Source organism: Pleurodeles waltl, chromosome 11 (genome assembly GCF_031143425.1).
Source record: "Pleurodeles waltl isolate 20211129_DDA chromosome 11, aPleWal1.hap1.20221129, whole genome shotgun sequence".
In the NCBI taxonomy this organism is placed as follows: domain Eukaryota; kingdom Metazoa; phylum Chordata; class Amphibia; order Caudata; family Salamandridae; genus Pleurodeles; species Pleurodeles waltl.
In genome coordinates this window covers 8,606,044-8,625,493 of record NC_090450.1, presented here as the reverse complement: position 1 = coordinate 8,625,493, position 19,450 = coordinate 8,606,044, and the positions used below count along the sequence as shown (strand labels likewise).

The following is a 19,450-nucleotide window of genomic DNA, read 5'->3' as shown; positions in this document are numbered from 1 at the left end:
ATGTTTCCCAAGACAATGAATGCTTGAAATGGGAAACGAAAGAGGAGGTGCTGAAATGTCACCGAAGAGGGTCCCTGCAAACTGTCCCCACAGGCTTCGGGGTATTTGGCCAATAAATGTATGAACACGAGGCCTTGTTGGTTTTCCTTTCGGCAGATTGGACTCCAGCGAAGGGGGGCGGCCCCTGCTGGCGGTGCGCGCCTGCGGGACCTCTTGTTACTCCATGGACCAGACCTGGCAGCCGGGCGCAGGCACCGGGTAGTGTCCGCTGGGCACATGGCAGTGCCACCGCGCCCTCCACGTGTCCATGAACATCTCCGGCTCTGTTTCCGCTGCCCTCCTCACCCTGCTGCAGTTTTATGTGGCTTTTTTCAGCCTCTTCCCACCCTCCATTGCTCCTTCAGCAGCCCCCCCCAGTTGTCTTTTGAGTTTTATTTCCGGCTTTTGCTGTTCTTGTTTTGGAAGCCCAGCAGCTGCGCCCTGGTATCACCGTACTCCCTTGAAGGTAATGCTTGGTTCAATTGTTTTTAATTAATTCTGTTTTACCGCTCCAGGATAGGTGCCCTCCATGTTGTGGCAGTAAATTAAAACAAGCATTGGCAATATGTCCGGCCCCTGCGAGATCTATTGCTCTTGTCAATGCTTTTAGCCTTGTTGTACAGCTAGAGTCACCGAGGGAGGGGATCCTGGGTGGACGGGGGGGAGGGGATGAAGGTCGCTCTAAGGGCAGAGCTGTCCCCCCTGAAGTGGGGAACCTGGTTTGAGGCTTCGTTTGCACAGCATCCTTTGATTCGGGGAAGTCACACAATCTCCCTTCCCTTCTAGCAATAAAGATTGTGAAGCCGTGGGATGTAATTGGTGCTCATTTAAAATGGTAAAAAACAGAAAGAATGTGAAATGTAACTGGTGCTCCTGACGCTCCCGTCAACTTGGCGCTATTAAAAAAAAAAAAAAAAGTGCCAAAAAAAGGGAGTATTCTTCCTCCATCACAGCGCTGGCAGCGAGTGGCACTAATTAATCTGTACTTGGTCCATACTCTGGCAAACAGAAGGCGGTGACGCCCGCATATTCTGCCCAATTAGAAGGCAGTAAGCAAGAGCGGTAAGGAAGACAACCACTGGCTGCTGATGGGTGGGTAAAAGCCCCTTTTCAGAGCTGTGTTTTTTTAGACTCGAGACCGTCGCCATAGCAGCAGCAGGTGCGCTGCCCGTCGACGAGACCTAAAAAAGAAGCAGAAGTGTCATGACGTATGCACATGGGGGTGCATGCACACGTGCTTATTAACGCAACGCCCCTTTTAGCTTTTTTTGTCAGTACTGATCAGCATCGGCAACCATCATTTCTTTTTGATGATGCTAAATAGCAAAGCCAACATGTTCCTTCTCTCCTTTGAATGCGAGGCCTATTGGCTTTACCAGTGTATTGTTTCTGTATTTTGTCTGGGCGATGGGGCACTGCGGGGTGAAGATGGAGAGCTTTCCCCTGTGTATACATCGATGTATGTGATGTTGAAGCCACATGCGTAATTCAAAGCAAATGTACTTCTCCGTGAAATTTGCTTCTAAAGTTACCAGTGGCGGTTCCTACGCTCTGGCGGAGGAGCATCACCCTCCCCCACCAGCAGAGGTAGCTGCAAACCTTTTACTACAAAACGATAATAAACTACGTGTATTATTTTATAGTAAAAGGGGCGGGGCATTGGAGATGACGGCCGTGGAGGGGAGTGCACAGAGCGCTCCTCTCAGTTCACGCGTATCTTTGGCCGGACGTCTCGGGCCGGCCAAACACACATGCGCACTGTGCTGTCTGGAGAGCGCAGGCACAGGCTGCCAGTCTGCCTGTGAGCACCATGGCTGTGCCCAGCCAATCCTATCGCTGCTCCGAGCAGCATCAGGATTGGCCGCAGTGCAGGCTGGGAGCCTGTGCGTGCAGCCGAGGAGCAGCGGCACAGCGTAGCGGAGGTACGTTTTTCTTATTTATAATTTAATCAAGATATTAATATTCCCGTGCCAACCCCCACGCTGCCGCCCACCCCCGAAACATCAGCAAGCCGCAACAGTTGTACATGGTCCTCTGTGGCCTAACATCAGAGCCTCCTACAGTGTTTTCTGTCTCCAGTAGCTTAACATAGGTCCCCGCAGCCCCTGTGATGTGGGATGGGGCCCTCATCACAGTACCCTGACCTGAGAGTTCCTGATTGAGTCTAAAGGGGGGCCCCTCCATGTACCTTGCAGGTCGCCCCCACCTCAAGTTTCATTACGCCGTCTCCCTTCCTTCCCTCGTTTCCACCATATGTTCCTTACTTCAGTGGCTGTGCAGTGCCGGTATTTTTTTTAATGTATTTATTTATTTTTAAATTAACCTTTTGTTGTGCAAAATAAAAACAATTCAATACAAACAAGCATTCACCTTTGGTGCTTTCCTCAGCCCTCTGAACCATTGGTCTTATGAATTAGTAGTTGCATTTTGCTTCCACCCATCACTCCGTAGTGCAGTGAGTCAGCCCACTTCGTCCATTGGCTAGCTTCAGTGAGTGACCACATTTTGCCTGCCCTAGTGTAAACACCTTGAAAAACAAAAATAAATAAATAATCCCCTTTGGGGCCCGACATGGTGGGCTAATGTCTTGCATACCACTTGATCGCGGGAGTGCAAGTCAGATCTGTTTTGTGCATTTCTATTTACTTTCTGTGATGCAGCATCAGGAGGAGAATGGATCATTGAGATGGGTGGTCTGGTGGAGGTTGCCCTTTGGTGAATGTGTGACTACAAGGCTCCCTGTAAGATACTGGCTTCTTTGCCGGTGCATCCTCACTTTTTGCCTCCAGTTGGACTACTGAGTGCTGGTCTTTCAACCCTGATGGTGCACTGGGGCCTGCCAACCAGGCCCCAGTGTCTGTGTTCTCTCCCTAAATTATTTGTTGACATGGTGAGTCCCTGATTTGCAATACTTTACCCCCTTATAAGCCCCTAGTTAATGATAGTCAGAGTACTCAAGACCTAGGTGATAAAGGGGCCCCTAGGGCTGCAACACGAGTTTGTGACACCCTGGGTGACCCATACAAAATGCTGGTGGCAGGCCTGTCATTGCAGACTGGCAGAGCGGTGCAAACTGCTGGAGTTTGACTGTGCCCTCACCATGCGTGATCCAGCCCCATCCACAGCCTTACAGGTATGCCAGACACTGCTAAGTTAGGGCTCTGCAACCCAGGATGCAGAGTGCATTGTTTAAGGTGCAGACATACAGGCACAAGCTTCTATGCCTCTATAGCATCCTATCCATTAAGGTGTACTATAAGTGCAGGCCGATCCATAGGACATGGGTCACAAGCCTGGGCACACCAGGGCTGCTATCTCCATTATGGTGCTGTCTAGATATGTAAAGTTTGGTGTCAAACAATTTGCTTTCCCTCCCCCAACACAAATCTCATGTTGTTGGACAGCTGTCATGCACCCAGGTGGCACACTGGAAGTTGCCCACCTGTTTGCCATCCTTTTTCAATTGCTTGTTGACACCAAGAGAGGTTTCCAATCTCCTGCCAGGCAGTCTAAGTGCTCCCAGGGGTCAGGAATAAAGGCTGAGGCAGGAAGAAGGTCAAACCTCCAACACCGCAGCCGGGTTAGTGAATAGGGTGGTGAGCTCCAAAGCATCCACTGTCCCTGATAGCCAATTGTGCTGTCCCCCAGTGGAGGAAACCGCCCTACTCTTGACCCTCCGCACATTTGCTCGTGGACAGGTGGGAAATTAGGTATGCAGGACTGTGCACACCCCCAGCAAGCTGACCACACCTCTAGAGTGAACAGTCCGGTCTGTGCAATACATTTTGAATTCTGCCATCTTAGGAGTGGCAGAAAAGAAGGTTCTGGGTAACCAAAGGTGACCTGCCCCACCGCATGTGTTCACCTCAGGGCAGATTAGGGTGTATGAGTTAGCGGTCCAATGGCCACTAGTCTGCACACCCCTAACTCCCCTTATTCTAGGATGAAAGGAACACCCCTGACACCAGAATCTTAAATCCGATCAATCAACTTCAAAGGAGGACCAAGAGGAGCCCTGTGTCATCGTCAGCCGGACTTTGCCTACTTCAACCACGCAAACGAGGGATACTCTGGCCCTTAGGCAAGAGACTGGGAAGTGCATGAACGACCCTCGTCTTGGCTTAAACTCTGCACTTCCAACCAGAGAGACCCCTGTGGACTCTAGAAGCCCCCTCAGTCTTCCTTGGACTAGTGGCACTAATCCCCTGCAAACGGCAGGCAAAAACACCTGCAGATTCCAGATCCTCACCAGCCATCGGACCAGCCATAGGATTGTCGAAAACCAGGTGATCCAGTGTCTTCTGAGAGAAGTAGTCCAGCCTACCTCCAAGTTTGAGGCTGCTACGCCGCTCCCTCTGACCCCAGGAAGTTCCGAAAGGATTTTTCCTCCCTTACCGCTGCCAAGGCTTGTTGGTTGCCAGTCCTGTAACTAACCTCCACACTCAACGGTGCAGGGCCAGGGCATATTGTGCAACCTGCATCCAACTTCTGCAACCCAGCCCCAGCTGAGATTCTGCATCTCTTTTTCAGCGACATTGTGTAAATGGTAAAATCGGCACCAGCGTGAGTCCTGCTCAGCACAACGACCAGCCAGGACAACTCCGCACCCATGCCCCACTGAGCAGGTAGATTCGAACTGACTGCTGTGGCCTAGTTCTAGGACCCGCACCACCTTAACCCTGGAAGGGTTTTCCGCAGCTTGAACACCAATTGGATGTTTGTCAACAGTGGTTTCCTGCCATTGGCTTCAACACGAGTCCCATTCAGCACCATGGACAGCCACGTCCACTCTGCACCGGGACGCCACGGGTCAAGTAAAACTGAACTGACTGTTGTAACTTGGTCCTAGGGGACTGCACAGCCCTCAACCTGTAAGGGTTCCACGCAACCTGTAAGGGTTCCACGCAAGGGTTTTGCAACTGGTGATATTTCTCCCATAGATTTAAATGCAATGTTTGAATGCCAGTTCTGCTGTGATTTAATATGGCTTCTAAAATCTATAACTCTGGTTATACTTATTACATTCTGTTCATTTTGGTGTCTAAATTTATATAAAAATAAGCTTCATGTTTATAAATTGGTGTAGGATTTCTTTTGAGTCATGTCAATTACTTATTTTCCATGTTGGTGCTCTGAAATGCTTAGCACGTTCCTAGGACTCAGATTGACAGATTATGTCGTTAGGTCCAAACTGTGGACCTACCCTCTGGAACGATGTCCCGAACAACCAATCGGGGCCTGTTCTCAAATTGGGGATGGGTGACCTGACGTAACCCGTGAACTTAAATGTAAGTGACCGGTTTCTCTACCCTAATAGAGGTGGTTTCTCTTTTCTTTTTTGTTTGTGAAGAGGTGATTTATTGATTGGTCCTGATGAAGCGTCAATGGATCCGGCTGGACCGATAGACGTGAAACCTGTTGACCCGCTCTTAAAGGCCCTATAAAAATTTGGAGTCCTTAGAGATTGTATTTTGTGAAAGTAACATGAGCATTATACTCTACGTATGACTTTAAATTTTTGTTTTTAATCTTGGTCTTCATCTTCATTACACTGATTAAATTATGATGTTGACTGTGAGATGAATAACCAATTTTAACCATTTTTTGACCTCTCTTTTTGTACTGGTGCTTGAACGTAAGAATCATTGACTGCACAGTAGATTTCACCAGTCATGATTAGATGAATATGGTCTAGAGCCCCCCGTTTGGGGTGCCCACCTAAAAGTTTCATTCTACACCCACCCTCTGAAGAAATTAAATCTTATACCTAGATCCCAAAACATTGTCCAAGTCTAACTCGATGAAAAAATGTGAAGATAACTCACTGAATTACTTCGACCTCCCCGGCCAGATCATTTCATACAGAAGAGAACTGAGCCTGCTAAGAAATACTCGGTGCAGAAATACCTTGCAGGGTCTTACCCTGATAGGACATGCGAGGTCCAGGGGATACGTGCTCCGACCCCCAAGACTTAGTTGCCTTTCTTCTTGCTCCCTCATATACTGCACCCAGAGGAGACACGTGAGGCTGGCTGATACTGACTCCGACCCCCAAGCTGTAGCCTCCTTCCCTTGGAACAGGTGACAGTGTGAGGTCTCTTATGTACTCGACCCAGGTAGCATGTGAGGACCAACTAATACTTACTCCAGCCCCCAAGCCCTAGTCGCCATCTCTTAGATCAAGGGACCATCTGAGGTCCCCTCGTACACTAAACCCAGCAGACCGACCAATGCAGCTGAGATTTACTCAGTCCATGGATATTAAGAGCATCTGTGTTCTGAGTGTATGTGTGCCTGTGAATGGTACAATAAGATTCCATTGTGCTTTTTTCCCCCACATTTCTGTGGTATAATGGAAGATTCTAGGTTCATTTTGGGGGTCCCAGGGACATCTGGAAGAGCTTGAGGAGGTAGAGGATCCTCCAGACAGATTTGCGTGTTGCTGCCTTCCGGTGAGCTGGGTGGGACACACTGGAGTAAGAGAGCCAGGCTCTTCAGTGGACGTCAGAGGATGCTCTTCGATTCAGGGGGAGGTCACTGGAAAGAGGAATATGCACATCTCAGGAAGATGATTGAGCTGATGAAAAAATCATAAAGAGTAGGGTTGATACCGTGGGTTAACCTTTTGATATACATCACTGCAGCTGACATACAGGTGTGAACCCCCTAGTCACTCCCATGGTGTGTGTTGTGGGGTATCGGCTTTGGGGTCTCTTCTCCTGTGGCAAATGGTTTTCTGGAGGAAGGGCAGGGCCGAGGAGTGAACACTTCAAAAGTAATCGGACCCCAGCTCAAACTTCAACACCTCCGACCCTAAATCACATTTGGTGTCTGGAAATGGACTATAAAGAGGCAAACTCGAGGCCCCCAAAACTTTCAAGCAGTTAGTCGGACAGTGTGAGGTGGAGAAACTCTGCAAGGTTTCTGCCTGTGACCAGGGCTGGAGTCTAAGGCTGGCCAGTTCCCCAGCTGGGAGAGAGAACATCACCCGGGTACATCCAAGACCACCTGCCCCCTGGGGCATCAGTGCATGCTTGCTTGCGAAGACCAGTGAGCTCTGTGAGGAAAAGGATATCCCTGGAGGGAGCGAGGTGCACTGGGCGATCCTGGTGAGTAGATCCTCGTAGCGAGATGTGAGGAGAAGGCTGATGCACTAATCAGGTTGTTGCCTGTGTGCAGGTTTAAGTCTGTGACCCAGTAAGCTAGTGGTGGGCTGCTGTCAAGCTAATGAAGCCGATTGGGCCATCTCCTGAATGCGGTGTGTAGGTCAGTGACCCAGTATGCCAGAGTGGGGGCGCCTTGAAGCGGAACCTACTGCTTCGCTGATCGGGCCGTCACCCAAGCGTGCAGCAGGTGTGATGACCCTGTAACCAAAGGGGGGGGGGGGCAAGTGGGGGAGGGGAAGGGAGCACAGGAAAAAAACATGCATCAAAGACCGGTTGATGCCATCATCACAAGGAGAGGCTACTGTGTGGGCCTGGGCCCTGACTGAAGATCGGAACCAAGAGCCGTCAAATTTCACCCCCACATTTGGGGAAGACCAAGGGAAACTTGCTAAAGCATCAGGGAAGAGCCAAGGACATCTAGTCGTGGCCCCTGCAGAGCCTAGTGTGTGAGAGTCAACGAAGGTGGCTGCTGAAGCCACCATGCTGTGAGAGAGATGCTCTTTGAGACTCTGGTCAGACAGTACCTGCTGGTTTGGGTAGGAATTATTAAAGGGCCAGAAGTTCCAGGAGGCACTTGTCTGCCAGGCAGTGGTTCGGTGCTGGAAGACTTTTGACTTCTCTGACAGAGTCTGAGTGGGCCTCCTGAGACTCTGACTGCTAGTAGGGCGTAAACTGAATGTTGCCCATAGTGGATGGGGAATAACCACCACTTCTAATGAGAGGGGAAATGGGATTCAGGGACCCGGCCGGTTAAACACTAGGGCACAGACCTCTGGGGGGATGGCCTCTGGGGGGATGTGTGCATTGTTTGTGTGTGCCATATTTCACTTTGAGGTCATATATAAATAGTACATTTGTTCTAAAAGACAGTATTTGACTGGACAATCAAATATTGCTGCTTTGGATGTACTTTGTGTCGTGAGCACTGTGTTTACCCACATGTATCCACCCCTCTTCCCTGCCCCCCAAGAAGCCTTGGATTGCTCGACCCCCCACGACCACCGAGAGTCAACTGCTGAAGGGATACTTAGCCCAGTTGCTCAGAATCCATCATAGGTCGGGCCCCAGGACATCATAAGTAAAAGGCTTCAACCAAACCGTTGGGCAGTACTGCGCGCACCGTGGCCCTCCGAAAGCGATCCCGACACAAGTCCTTGTCACTGGTGGTGGCTATTCTCTTCACTTTGTTTTTTGTTAAAATTTGTTTGACATATGATCAGCAAATCTTTCTTGTACTGACATGCCTGTTATTTGACTGTTGAATTATACACACTAAACATATATATTGAAATTAAAGCTGTTGGAATTACCTCTTGATGTTAATTCATGGGTGGGCACCTTAGGTAGGAAAAGATAACACCGTCTATGTTGAATAATTGCCTTGTCAGTGCACCTCTGAGTAAACACAGGGACGCCTGGGGTACCCTAAAGCATCCTTGATTTCTAGCATAGGAGGGCTCTGTGCCGTAGCCTCTGCCAACACAGGGCAGCACCCAGACCACTGCTGATGGAAGCAGGGGTAAGCAGTTAGGTCTCCTGCACATTCCCACCCTGAAGATTAAATATGTAAGCCAATGTAATTACAAAATGGTATTTAAATCAAACCATGCATCCCTTTCTGCCTGTGTCCTCCGGGGAGCAGGCTGCCTGATTTAAGATTAAGTAGCCTTTATATGTAGGGTACACAACCACAAAAACGCCAGCTGCCAAGGCCTGAACAGCAGGTTGCTTACAAAGCATATGATCAGAGATGGCCAAAGGTTCATTAGGCACAAACAGACAAAGGGTAATGTAATTCCGCCTGCACATCTGGCGAGCTAAATAGAGAAAACAACTTGACGAGCAGCTGCACAGGTCTGGTGATGCTGAGCGGCTCTTGGGTTATTTCCAGTAATTGATGCATCGATTTGCCTTCCTCCCTTACGCGGTACAATGAGCCCTAATATGTGTCGCCCCATTCTTTTTGTTTCCAGAGAGGTGCGATGACTGGGGCCTGGTCACCATGAAGCTGAACCAGGTGTATGATGGGGAGCCCGCGCGGATCAAGTGTCCGCTCTTCCAGGACTTCCTGAAGCACAACTACAGCACCGCCCACTCGGCGGGGCTGACGCTCATGTGGTACTGGACCAGGCAGGACCGGGACCTGGAGGAGCCAATCAACTTCCGCCTGCCAGACAACCGCATCACCAAGGAGAAGGAGATGCTCTGGTTCAAGCCCGCTACGTTGAATGACACCGGGAACTACACCTGCATGTTGAGGTAGGACTTACCCTCCTTTCCGGGGCTCTTTTATATTTATGGTACTTTCTGGTTCCATTTTTCTTAAGTCACTTAACATGTGCTTTCTCGTTCACCCATTCTGTGGTGTGGCATCTGCCCGGGTCTCACCTCTTGGGGTTGCTTCTCGCCTGGACCTTCTCTTGGCTTCAGCCCGTGTAGCCAAAGATGGGGAGAGAGAGGACATCTCATTAGGTATCTGCTCTCGCCCCGATAACTTCTTTCTGTGCCGGCCCAGTGTGTGCATTGAGTGTCCTGCAAGAACTTATTCCAACATAAAGTACATATTCTCCATGGCTAGCCAGCAACTTCCATCTAACTTTAACAGCCACTCTTTCATGGCCCCCTGCATTAAATGGTCTCTGCAGCTCCTTCTTTGAGCAGTATTTCAGAATCCTGTCCCACCTTTGTAGGACACTGTGGCACTTGGCACAGGAAGTGTAGGAAAAGGTAATTTCCTGAACTCCAGAGTTTGGTTCAGCCTCTTACCCCATCCTTCTCGGAGGTAGCCCTCCTATGTTTAGTCTGAGGCTCAGTCCCACTTGTCTGCCTCCCCCGTCACCACTGTCCAGCTCCCAGATGAGCATCACACTGAGATGAATTCAAGCATTCCTTCCGTCACTTTGTATGTTGCATTAGGGGCCTGGAGTGCTCCTGGTGTAGGCCCAGATGTGAGTCCTGTGCGCACTGCACTGATAGGTCCAAGTCCGCTCAATCTTGTCTGGGGTTGCTCGGCTCCCATCAGGAGGGGACCAGGTCGACTCTTCCTATTGTAGCTGGACGAACAGTGATACCGCTGGTTTCTGTCCACAGTGGAAAAGTGCACGAGGAACGGTGATCGGAATACTGCCCTGTGATTGGCTAAGGCTCACATTCATTTAAGCGCTCTTTATGGGCGAGTACAAAGTGCTCATGGTTCGTGGGCTTGCCTTTTAAAATCCGCTGGCTTTCATTTGTGAAAGGCATGCATACGTCATGCGTTTTCCAGTGTTTGGCCCACCTACACAGCACCGGTAAACTACCAAAAACATACGAGGCTCGATGTTTTCAGCCTGGAGTCCGGACTACTTTATCTGCTTATTTTCCACGCAGCGCCATCGCGCTGCATTTTACATAGCGCGATCGAGCTGCGTTTGCTTTTTGCTTTACAACGCAAATAGCTCTAACTTTAACAAATGCGAGACCCGTTGCATTGAAAATGCTTGTTTTGTTGTTGTTCGTTGCATTCGAAGGAGGCCTGCAGCAGCCCGGGGGCGCAACTAAACCCGAATTTCGGGGAGTCCAACACTCCAGCAATGGGGCAGGAAAAGCATTTCCAGAAATCGGGTCGGAGCTAACCTCATAGCCATTGTGTGAGGAAAAATAAGTGACAAATTGTGCAATTTAAACACACTGGACACAGCTGATATTATGCCAAACATATTATCTGTAGGTTTGACCTGTTCCTAGGCCGCAGTTCATTGCAAGTCATATAAAAATGCTCCCGACCCATTGCTGACTGAAGGGACAGGTTTACTTTACCCAGTGGACGTGAAATATTCGTGGCTCAGTGGCAGTCTCAAGCTGAGCTGCTAGTTGCAGGTGGAGCCCACTGGCCCTCAGTTCAGGGTCCCACACATTGTTCCTCATCAGACTCAGTTACAGAACAGAAGAGAGCACAAAAGGGAGACCAGATGAGGAAAGCAAAGACAAAAATGTGCCACAGAAAGGAAGCAAAGTTAAAGAATAACTTTCCAGGGTGGGATGAAAGGGCAGCGAGTGCCCGGTGGTGGGTGAAAGTGGCACACGGTGGAGTCACATCTGGGCAGCCTTGCTAGTCGGCTTTCACCACATATTTAAAATTGCCGGGTACAGGCTCCGGAGCAAGACTTTGGGCCTTGGATATTCTTGTTGTACACATGAAAGACTGCTTAGTGCATGGGTACTCACATATGTGTTCCCAGGGGACACAAGGTGTGGTCTGTGGAGTGCCCGAGGGCCGCATTAATGCCTGTGGGGTCGGAGTGGTGCCTTGCACAGCCCGAGGGGCATAAGGTGGGCGTTTGGAAAGTGAAGCATGTACATGGTGTGGTCAGAAAGTCATGGGTTTTTTGGAAGGTGTCATTCCATGGTGCCTTTTCAATAAACACCAAGCCACCAGAAGATTCATAGAGTTGACAATATTGTGTTCTGCAGCATCTCAATCCCTATCCCTTTACCACAGCTTGGGATAAACCTTCTCTAGTTGCTGGCAGTACTTTAGGAGGCTCAAGTATGGAAAAAGAAGTAACTTCATTACTGAATTGCAATGAAACAGAATTGCATAATGAAAAACCAGAAAACCTACCATCAGGCCCAGCTTCCCCACGTGACCACATTGTGTGATCCTAGGCAATTGTTTTATTTTACTTTGCCTCCCTTTCCTTTATTATTACATGTAAGATCACCTTATAATATCATTGTGTGGCATATGCAGAGTAGAAAACCTTCTCTTGTGTTTGATTTATTAAACCATAATGTTGCTTATATGTAGCACAACCCAGGCCATCAGAGGGGCCCATGTGACAACAGACTTGCCTCTTAGCTCAGGATTGGCATTGCCAGGGTGGAAGGAAGCATGAATGTTTCTACGTTCATTTTTTGAAAATTATCGCTTTCAAAAATTAAATTCCTTTATTTAAAATCTTTCTGAAAGTTACTGCTCACTTAACTAAACAGGAGGCCAGTGGGGTCTTTCAGCAGAGGCCTCGTGTGAAGGTCACGAGGGCCGCACGTGGCCCACTGACCATACTTTGAGTATCACTGGCTCAGTGGGTCCCCACACTTTACATGGAAGGGTGGGGTGACTGGTAAGTCACAGATTCAGTCTCAAAATACCATCCCTTCTCTCTGAGTTATTTGTGTGCAATGAGTTGGTAATGGTGCTGCCTGGCAATGCCCCGCCCAACACCTGTTCAACACTCGAAAAAAATCCAATAGTTCTTGTTACTGTGCCACATGGAGAGGCTCCTGTACATGTGGCATGTTGAGGCACTTCCATGCAGGAATGCACCAGGCGGTTATTGATGAGCTGACAAGAAGAGATGCCAAGTAGGGAGTTTTGTGGGCAGCGGTGCCAGCCTTGATGGTAGAGGTCTAGCTAGAATACAGATGCAAAGTTACTTGTTTAGGAAGATTGGTCTAGTCCCTTGTAGAGATAGACTCGCATGCAGGGGAGGGTTGAGGATAGGGATTCTGGTTCTCTATTTGAATCCATCGTAGTGTTTGAATCATCCCGAGGGAAAGTCGGTGCGGTTCTTGTGCCACTGTCGTACCAGGATCTGTTTGGGTAACCTGAGATCGATGAATGTAGATATTTGTCTTGAAGCCGATCTTTCAGTCTTTCTGCCTAGAGACATTTGGTTATTGGCCAGAAGTTAGAGGGAGCCTTTGTTTGAAGGCCTGGTTGTTTTAGGGAGTTCTTTTGGGAATAGGCCCTTAGCCAAGGAGTTGTTGATATTTCTGGCTGGATTGGCTTCAGAGCTATGAAGGATATGCTGGCATGAATCAGCAGGAAATGTGCCTTCCGGTGAGCCTGCGGCCTGTCAGCTTTTGCAGCCCGGCTGAGGCTCGTGTGGTGACGAGGCTAAAGCTGAGTAAATGCTTGTTTTCATGATTTCTCTTCCAGGAAACTGCACAGCAATGCTGGAATTGTGCTTGAGCAGTGGAGAGGGAAGCAGGAGGGTTGGCAAGAATGCAGGTGTGCCAGGCACACAGCAAGGGCGAGGGGTGAGGCCTCCGACTCATGCTGCCAAGACTTCAGGATGTCCTAAGGTACTGCCACTTCAGCAACTGTGGTTGGAGGACCCCTTTTCTGTCAAACCTTCTAGCAAGTCTGTTTTCGTGACCTTGAGGCCCATCATCAGCTCTCCCTGTTCAGATCTCGTGTCTCACGTTGAGGTCTCTTAAGCACTGTGTACTCTTCAGGCCTCAGGTCAGCCTTCCAGGACGTAGGGCAGGTTCTCTGCAGCAAAGCAGGCATCAGGTCCATGGTATTCCTGCCTCCAGTCACATTTCCTGGCTACCTACTCCTGGGTTGTTCAGAAGAAAAAAAATGAAACATGCCTGCTCCTCACCCTTTAAAGGTTGAGCAGTGGATATTCCCGTAGGTGCGTGATGTACAGACATGGGCAATTAGTGGAACAAATATATATTTAGTTCAAATTGCACACTTCGACACAAATATGCATCAGTTTAGTATCCACGCAATGACACAATTAACAGAGTTGACTAAACATGTGGAGTCGACAACCCATAGGGAGAGCCCTTCTTAATTTAGGAAACATATAATCCTCGAACGGAAGGATACGTATTCCGACAGAACTGCACACTTTGCACTTCCTAGCGCCTTGTGGTCACCGTCATCCACTTACTAAGATTTCAATGAGTCAAAGTCACAATGGATGCAAACATGAACTCTGAAGGATTACTGGTAATAAATAAAAACAATGTGATTTTAATAAATCGGACTATTCTAAAAGCACTGCACGGCCTCTGGGAAATGACTTGTACTCTGCAACCGTTGACATAATACCATGCATCAGTCTGGAAAAGTTAAGATACGTTTACAGTGTTGTGCCTTTTCCATCGTAGTTAACGGATGTGCTTCAGAACTTTCGAAGTTTACATTCTAGGTCTGGCTGTTCATCCCAGCAGTCCCCTGGCCTTATGGGATCACCAGAAAAGGAGCTGTAAGAAGCACGTCTGAGAGAGCGGCTTTGACTCCGCCCACTCATTGGTTGCCTCGAGTACAAGGTGTGAGCTGTCATTGAGAAACAGTTACTGTGGTACTCTCCTTGGCTCCTGAGGGGAGGTCAGTCATCTAAAACAATGATGACGTGGCACTTTGCAATGGCCAGAGTCCTTTACCATGTGGTAATAATATTGGCAAATAATATTCCTAAAGCGTCATGCCACTACTTACTAATCAAGTCTGAACCTAACAACCACCATCCCCCCTATTATGATCCCTGTGTACTTTATATTATGCATTATAATCAATGACAACTCTTATTTAACAGGAAATGGAACGTTGATGCTGTTCTAGGTCTTTCACAGCTATAGTTGGTGAAGGTGATGTACGGCACTACTCTGTGTTGTGTTCACTAAGCACTGCTGGAGCAGGTGTGCGCAAACATCAAATGACATATGTAGCTCATCTCTGTGGTATTTACTTGTATTGATAATTTAGGAAATTAGTTCAAAGCCTCAAAGTCGAAAGTCTCAAAGTTCAAAGTCTGTGTCATTTAATGCTCCTACTCTGAAGTAAGAGTGATCCGTGGTGAGGTCTATCAGCCAGAACTGCAGGAGACGAAGGTTGTGAAGTTGACAGTTGGTGAAGTTGGCGGTGCCCCTCGTCCTCACAGTTATACCCTTTGGGGGAGACGAAGAGATCCTTAAGTGTTGCAGTTGTAGAGGGTCCCTCTTTCTGGAGCCAACAGCCATCGCAGTACCAGGATTAATGAGTGGAAGCTCTGCAACTGCAGCCCCCGAGGCACCATGAAGATACACCCACAAAAGGGAACTCTAAGAGGTGTGGCAGCTGTGGTCTAACATGGCACCCTCCACGTGGGTGTCCTGCAGAAGGGAAACAGTGCTCAAAGTGTGGTCGAATCAACCATTTGGCAAAGGTCTGCAGAACTCCTGAAGAAGGGTGTGATTGTTCAACAGTTATCACTGGACGTAGGGGCAGAAGGAGTGAAGCAGACGACGGACATGAACGGCAATCAGTGGGGGGATGAAAATGAGGACAAAGTCTTCACCATATCATATAGCGGATGATGCGACTAGAGGAAATGACCACCTCCCCATGTGCCAGGTAGACGTGGAAGGAGGGAAGGTCACAGCCCTCATTGACAAGGAGCATCAGTAAATGTCATTGATGCCAAACAGTTTCTCAAGTTGGATCTCCACCCAAATATTACCACCACCAAGGTCCCATTCCCAGAGAGGAGTAATCACGGTTGAAGTGGCACATGGAACCATCAGAACAAGAATTAAGTTTTACACAACCCTAGAGAACACTGGAATACTAATTGGATGGCACATAGCAAAAGATCTTGGCCTAGGTTTTTTTTTGTGCAGCAAATTCACCAATCTCACGCAGAAGGCATCCTTAAAGACTTTCCGGAGCTCTTCAAAGGGCTTGGATGTTTGAAAGGTGTGCTTGTAAAGCTCCGTATCGAGGACACTGACAAGTCTGTGTCTCTGCACCACAGGAGAGTTCCTTTCCACCTTCTTCCTCTGGTAGAGAAGGAGTTGGAACAATAGAACAAGCGTGAGTCATAGAGAAAGTAACTGGGCGTACTTCTTGGGCATCACCACTGGTCATAGTGCCAAAACCCAGACAAGCAGGCGATATACGGTTGTGCATCAACATATGACTTCCCAACAGGGACGTTCTCAAAGAGAGGTACATCACCCCCACAATAGATGAGATTGTGGCAGATTTAAATGGGGCCAAATGGTTTAAAAAATTGACTTGAATCTTGGATACCATCAATTGAGGCCAGAGGAGTCATGCAGGGACATACTGACTTTCTCTTCCCGTGTAGGGCTGCAGAGGTTCAAGTGGCTTAACTTTGGGATGTGCTCCGCGGCCGACGAGTTTCAAGAAGCTATGAGGGAATCAGTATCCGGATTGATCTGTGTGATAAACGTGAGTGATGATATCTTAATTTTCTCTGAGAGCTTGGAGGAACACCAGACCCCACTGCGAGTGACACTAAAGCGACTAGTGGATCGGGGATTGACTCTTCACCACCAGAAATGTTTGTTTTACACCAACAATATAGATTTATTTGGGTATAGCTTTTCCAAGGAATGTGTCCAGGTCGACCCCACAGAAGTTGAAGCCATCATGAAGGCGGCCATTCCGCAGGGTCCATCAGAAGCTTCTTGGAGATGGCCAATTATTGTACCAGGTTCATTCCCAATCTTGCCACACTCTCTAAGCCTTTCAGACTCCTAAACAGAAAGGAAGTTCCATGGAAGTGGGACAGCGAGGCTGCCCGTGCATTCAGAGACATTGAGAAGGCCCTACTGCATGATGCCACCATGGCAGATTTCAGTCCAACACGATGAACTGAACTAGATGAACCGACCTAATCGTGGATGTCGCCCCTTGGGTCTTAGGCTATGTTACTGCAAATGAGGCGTGAAGGAGAGTGGGTGCCTATCATGAATGGGAGCAGAGCTCTTACAGCAGTGGAAATGCGACATACAGATTTAAAAAGAGGGCCTGGCCACCTGCTGGGCGTGCAAGCATGTTCACCTGTATCTCTGCAGGCAGAACTTTCAGGTGGTGATGGACCATAAGCCTCTCAGGCTTCTTTTTGCAGGCACCGCCCAGAATGAACCTCCCCGGAACGAAAGGTGGGCTGTAGAACTCCAGCGATAGGTAGTGTACCAGCCCAGAGTTAATAATTTGGCTGATTATCTCTCACGGCATCCTTTAGCCGCCAATCCGCCTGCACAGAAGAAGGATCTCTGAGTCAGGGGTTTCATTCAAATGGTAATTGAAATGGCCTGTCCCAGAGCGTTATCCTTGCAGGAGATTAGGAAAGCAACTAAAACTGATGGCTGCCTGATAAAAGTGGCCGAGGCGCTGTGAGGACGACAATGAAGGAATTTCCTTGACAAAGCATGTGGACGCTTGGAAAATGAACTGCAGACTCAGTTGCGGTGGTGCTGAAATGAGCTGAGAGAAAGCGAGGAGGGAATGATGATGCTGGGGCACCTAGGCGCATATTTATGAGCCTCTAGCAGCAGCAGCAGCAGAGTGTCACTTTTCATGACGCTCCGGTGGCGCTATGACCTGCGCCGTATTTACAAGGTGGTGTTAAGCCACTTCTTGTGGCTTAATGCCACCTTGTAAATACAACCCCCTCACGCAGCCCTTTGTGTGGGAGGGGCGTCAGTCGGTGTTGCAGTGGGTGTGCCACAGCATAACCCATTCCATTTCGACACAGCCTCAAATTTATGAGTTTTCATAAACCTGAGGAAGCCCAAAATCTAACGCCACCCAGGTGTGATGTTAGCAAGGCGCAACCAGGAGGAATACTTTTTATTTCTCCTCATTTTTTTACTTTTTCTATGTGTGCTGCATTGTGCAGGATGCATAGAAAGAGCAAAATGCCAGACATGATTGTTGCAAAATGATGCTTTTGCACTTCTGTGAGTGCTGCATTGTGCAGCACACACAGGTGTCAAATCGCCATTAGTGATTGCTTATGTGCAGGAAGAGACACCTTCCCTCACATAAACAATCACACCTCTCAACGCAGACATCCTTGCACGGTGGTGCAAGCATGCCTGCGTTGGCAGCTAAATTTAGCGCCAGCAAAGGGAACAAAACACAGGTGCACTGTATTCAATTAAATACTGTACATCCCTGCATTGTAAAAATGATGGCGTGCGGCGTTGCCAATTTTGGCGCAGTGTTGCACTCCGTCATTTTCCTTTAAATATGGCCCTTAGTTGTAATCCTGCGTTGTACATGGGCCAGGAGAGTAGAACCTGTTCACCGGGGCCATCAAGGGGTGTCCAAAACCAAAGCACGGCTATGAAGGAAGGTGTGGTTCTCGAGAATGGACAAAATAGTTGAAGACGCCATGAAAAACTGTCAGACTTGCATCATCACCAGAAGCGAGTCACCTGTAGCACCAGTGATCAGAGGATGCGTGCAAGGAACCGTGGTCGCCTGTGAGCATAGACGTTGGCGGCTTTCCGTACAGCAGATGAACACTTGTGGTTATGGATAACTACACCACATTTTACGCAGTTGAGCTGGTGAAGTCTACGGCCTTTGAATGTGTAAAACTGGAGAAGAATTTGAACTATTAGGGCTGCCCTCGAGATTAAAACAGACAATAGCCTTCCTTTCCAAGGGCAGGAGTTTAAAATGTATGTAAATAACCTGAACATTAAGCACCGGAAAATAACTCCCCAGTGGCCCCAAGCCAGTGGGTAAGTATAGAGTTACGCAGTCTCTGTCTCTGGATTGGGGTGGAAAACGTGAAGTCCTGGACTGTTTACATCAGTTTCTGAGGGCACATCGGCAAACACCTCACAGCACCACAGGAAGCACCCCAAGTGATCTCCTAATGAGCCGACCTACCCGAGGTCTCATACCTTCAGGCCCCCAATGGGAATCACCTGTCCTAGAAGTGAGGCACCTCTGCAGGAGACATCGTGCATCAGTGAGAGGCCATCCAGGGGGCACGGAACCACTGCACCAACCCCTTGTGTAGGGCACTGAGTAGGCATCAGGCTCGCACTCTGGATGGTCATTTTGCGCACCATGTGAGGGTGAAACGTGGGAAGTTGTGAAAGTGAGAGAAGCAATGGTAACAGCTAAGCCAGGCGGGATGGTGGTACCAAGAAGGGTGTCCTGGTTCAAAAAGATGCCGCCTAAAGATATAAGGCTACTGAAGACCTGTGTAGAGAACGCAGACACCACCACCACCCAGACACCGCCGCCGCCACCCAGACACCGCCGCCGCCACCCAGACACCGCCGCCGCCACCCAGACACCGCCGCCGCCACCCAGACACCGCTGCCACCCCCCAGACACCGCCGCCACCCCCCAGACACCGCCGCCACCCCCCAGACACCGCCGCCACCCCCCAGACACCGCCGCCACCCCCAGACACCGCCGCCACCCCCCAGACACACGCCGCCACCCCCCAGACACCGCCGCCACCCCCCCCCACCCAGACACCGCCGCCGCCACCCCCACCCAGACACCGCCGCCGCCACCCCCACCCAGACACCGCCGCCGCCACCCCCACCCAGACACCGCCGCCGCCACCCCCACCCAGACACCGCCGCCGCCACCCCCACCCAGACACCACCGCCACCACCCCCACCCAGACACCACCGCCACCCCCACCCAGACACCACCGCCACCACCCCCACCCAGACACCACCGCCACCACCATCCAGACACC

At 49.4% G+C, this 19,450-nt stretch overlaps 1 protein-coding gene across 2 annotated transcripts in view; it reads left to right on the top strand.

Moving 5' to 3' along the window:
• The window catches only part of IL1RAP (interleukin 1 receptor accessory protein), a 329,530-nt gene that overhangs the window by 182,178 nt on the left and 127,902 nt on the right, over positions 1-19,450 (top strand). For both annotated transcript variants that reach the window (XM_069212783.1, XM_069212784.1), the window contains exon 3: positions 9,179-9,464. In XM_069212783.1, coding sequence (XP_069068884.1) covers positions 9,179-9,464 — 286 coding nt within the window. The remainder of the gene's footprint in view (positions 1-9,178; positions 9,465-19,450) is intronic.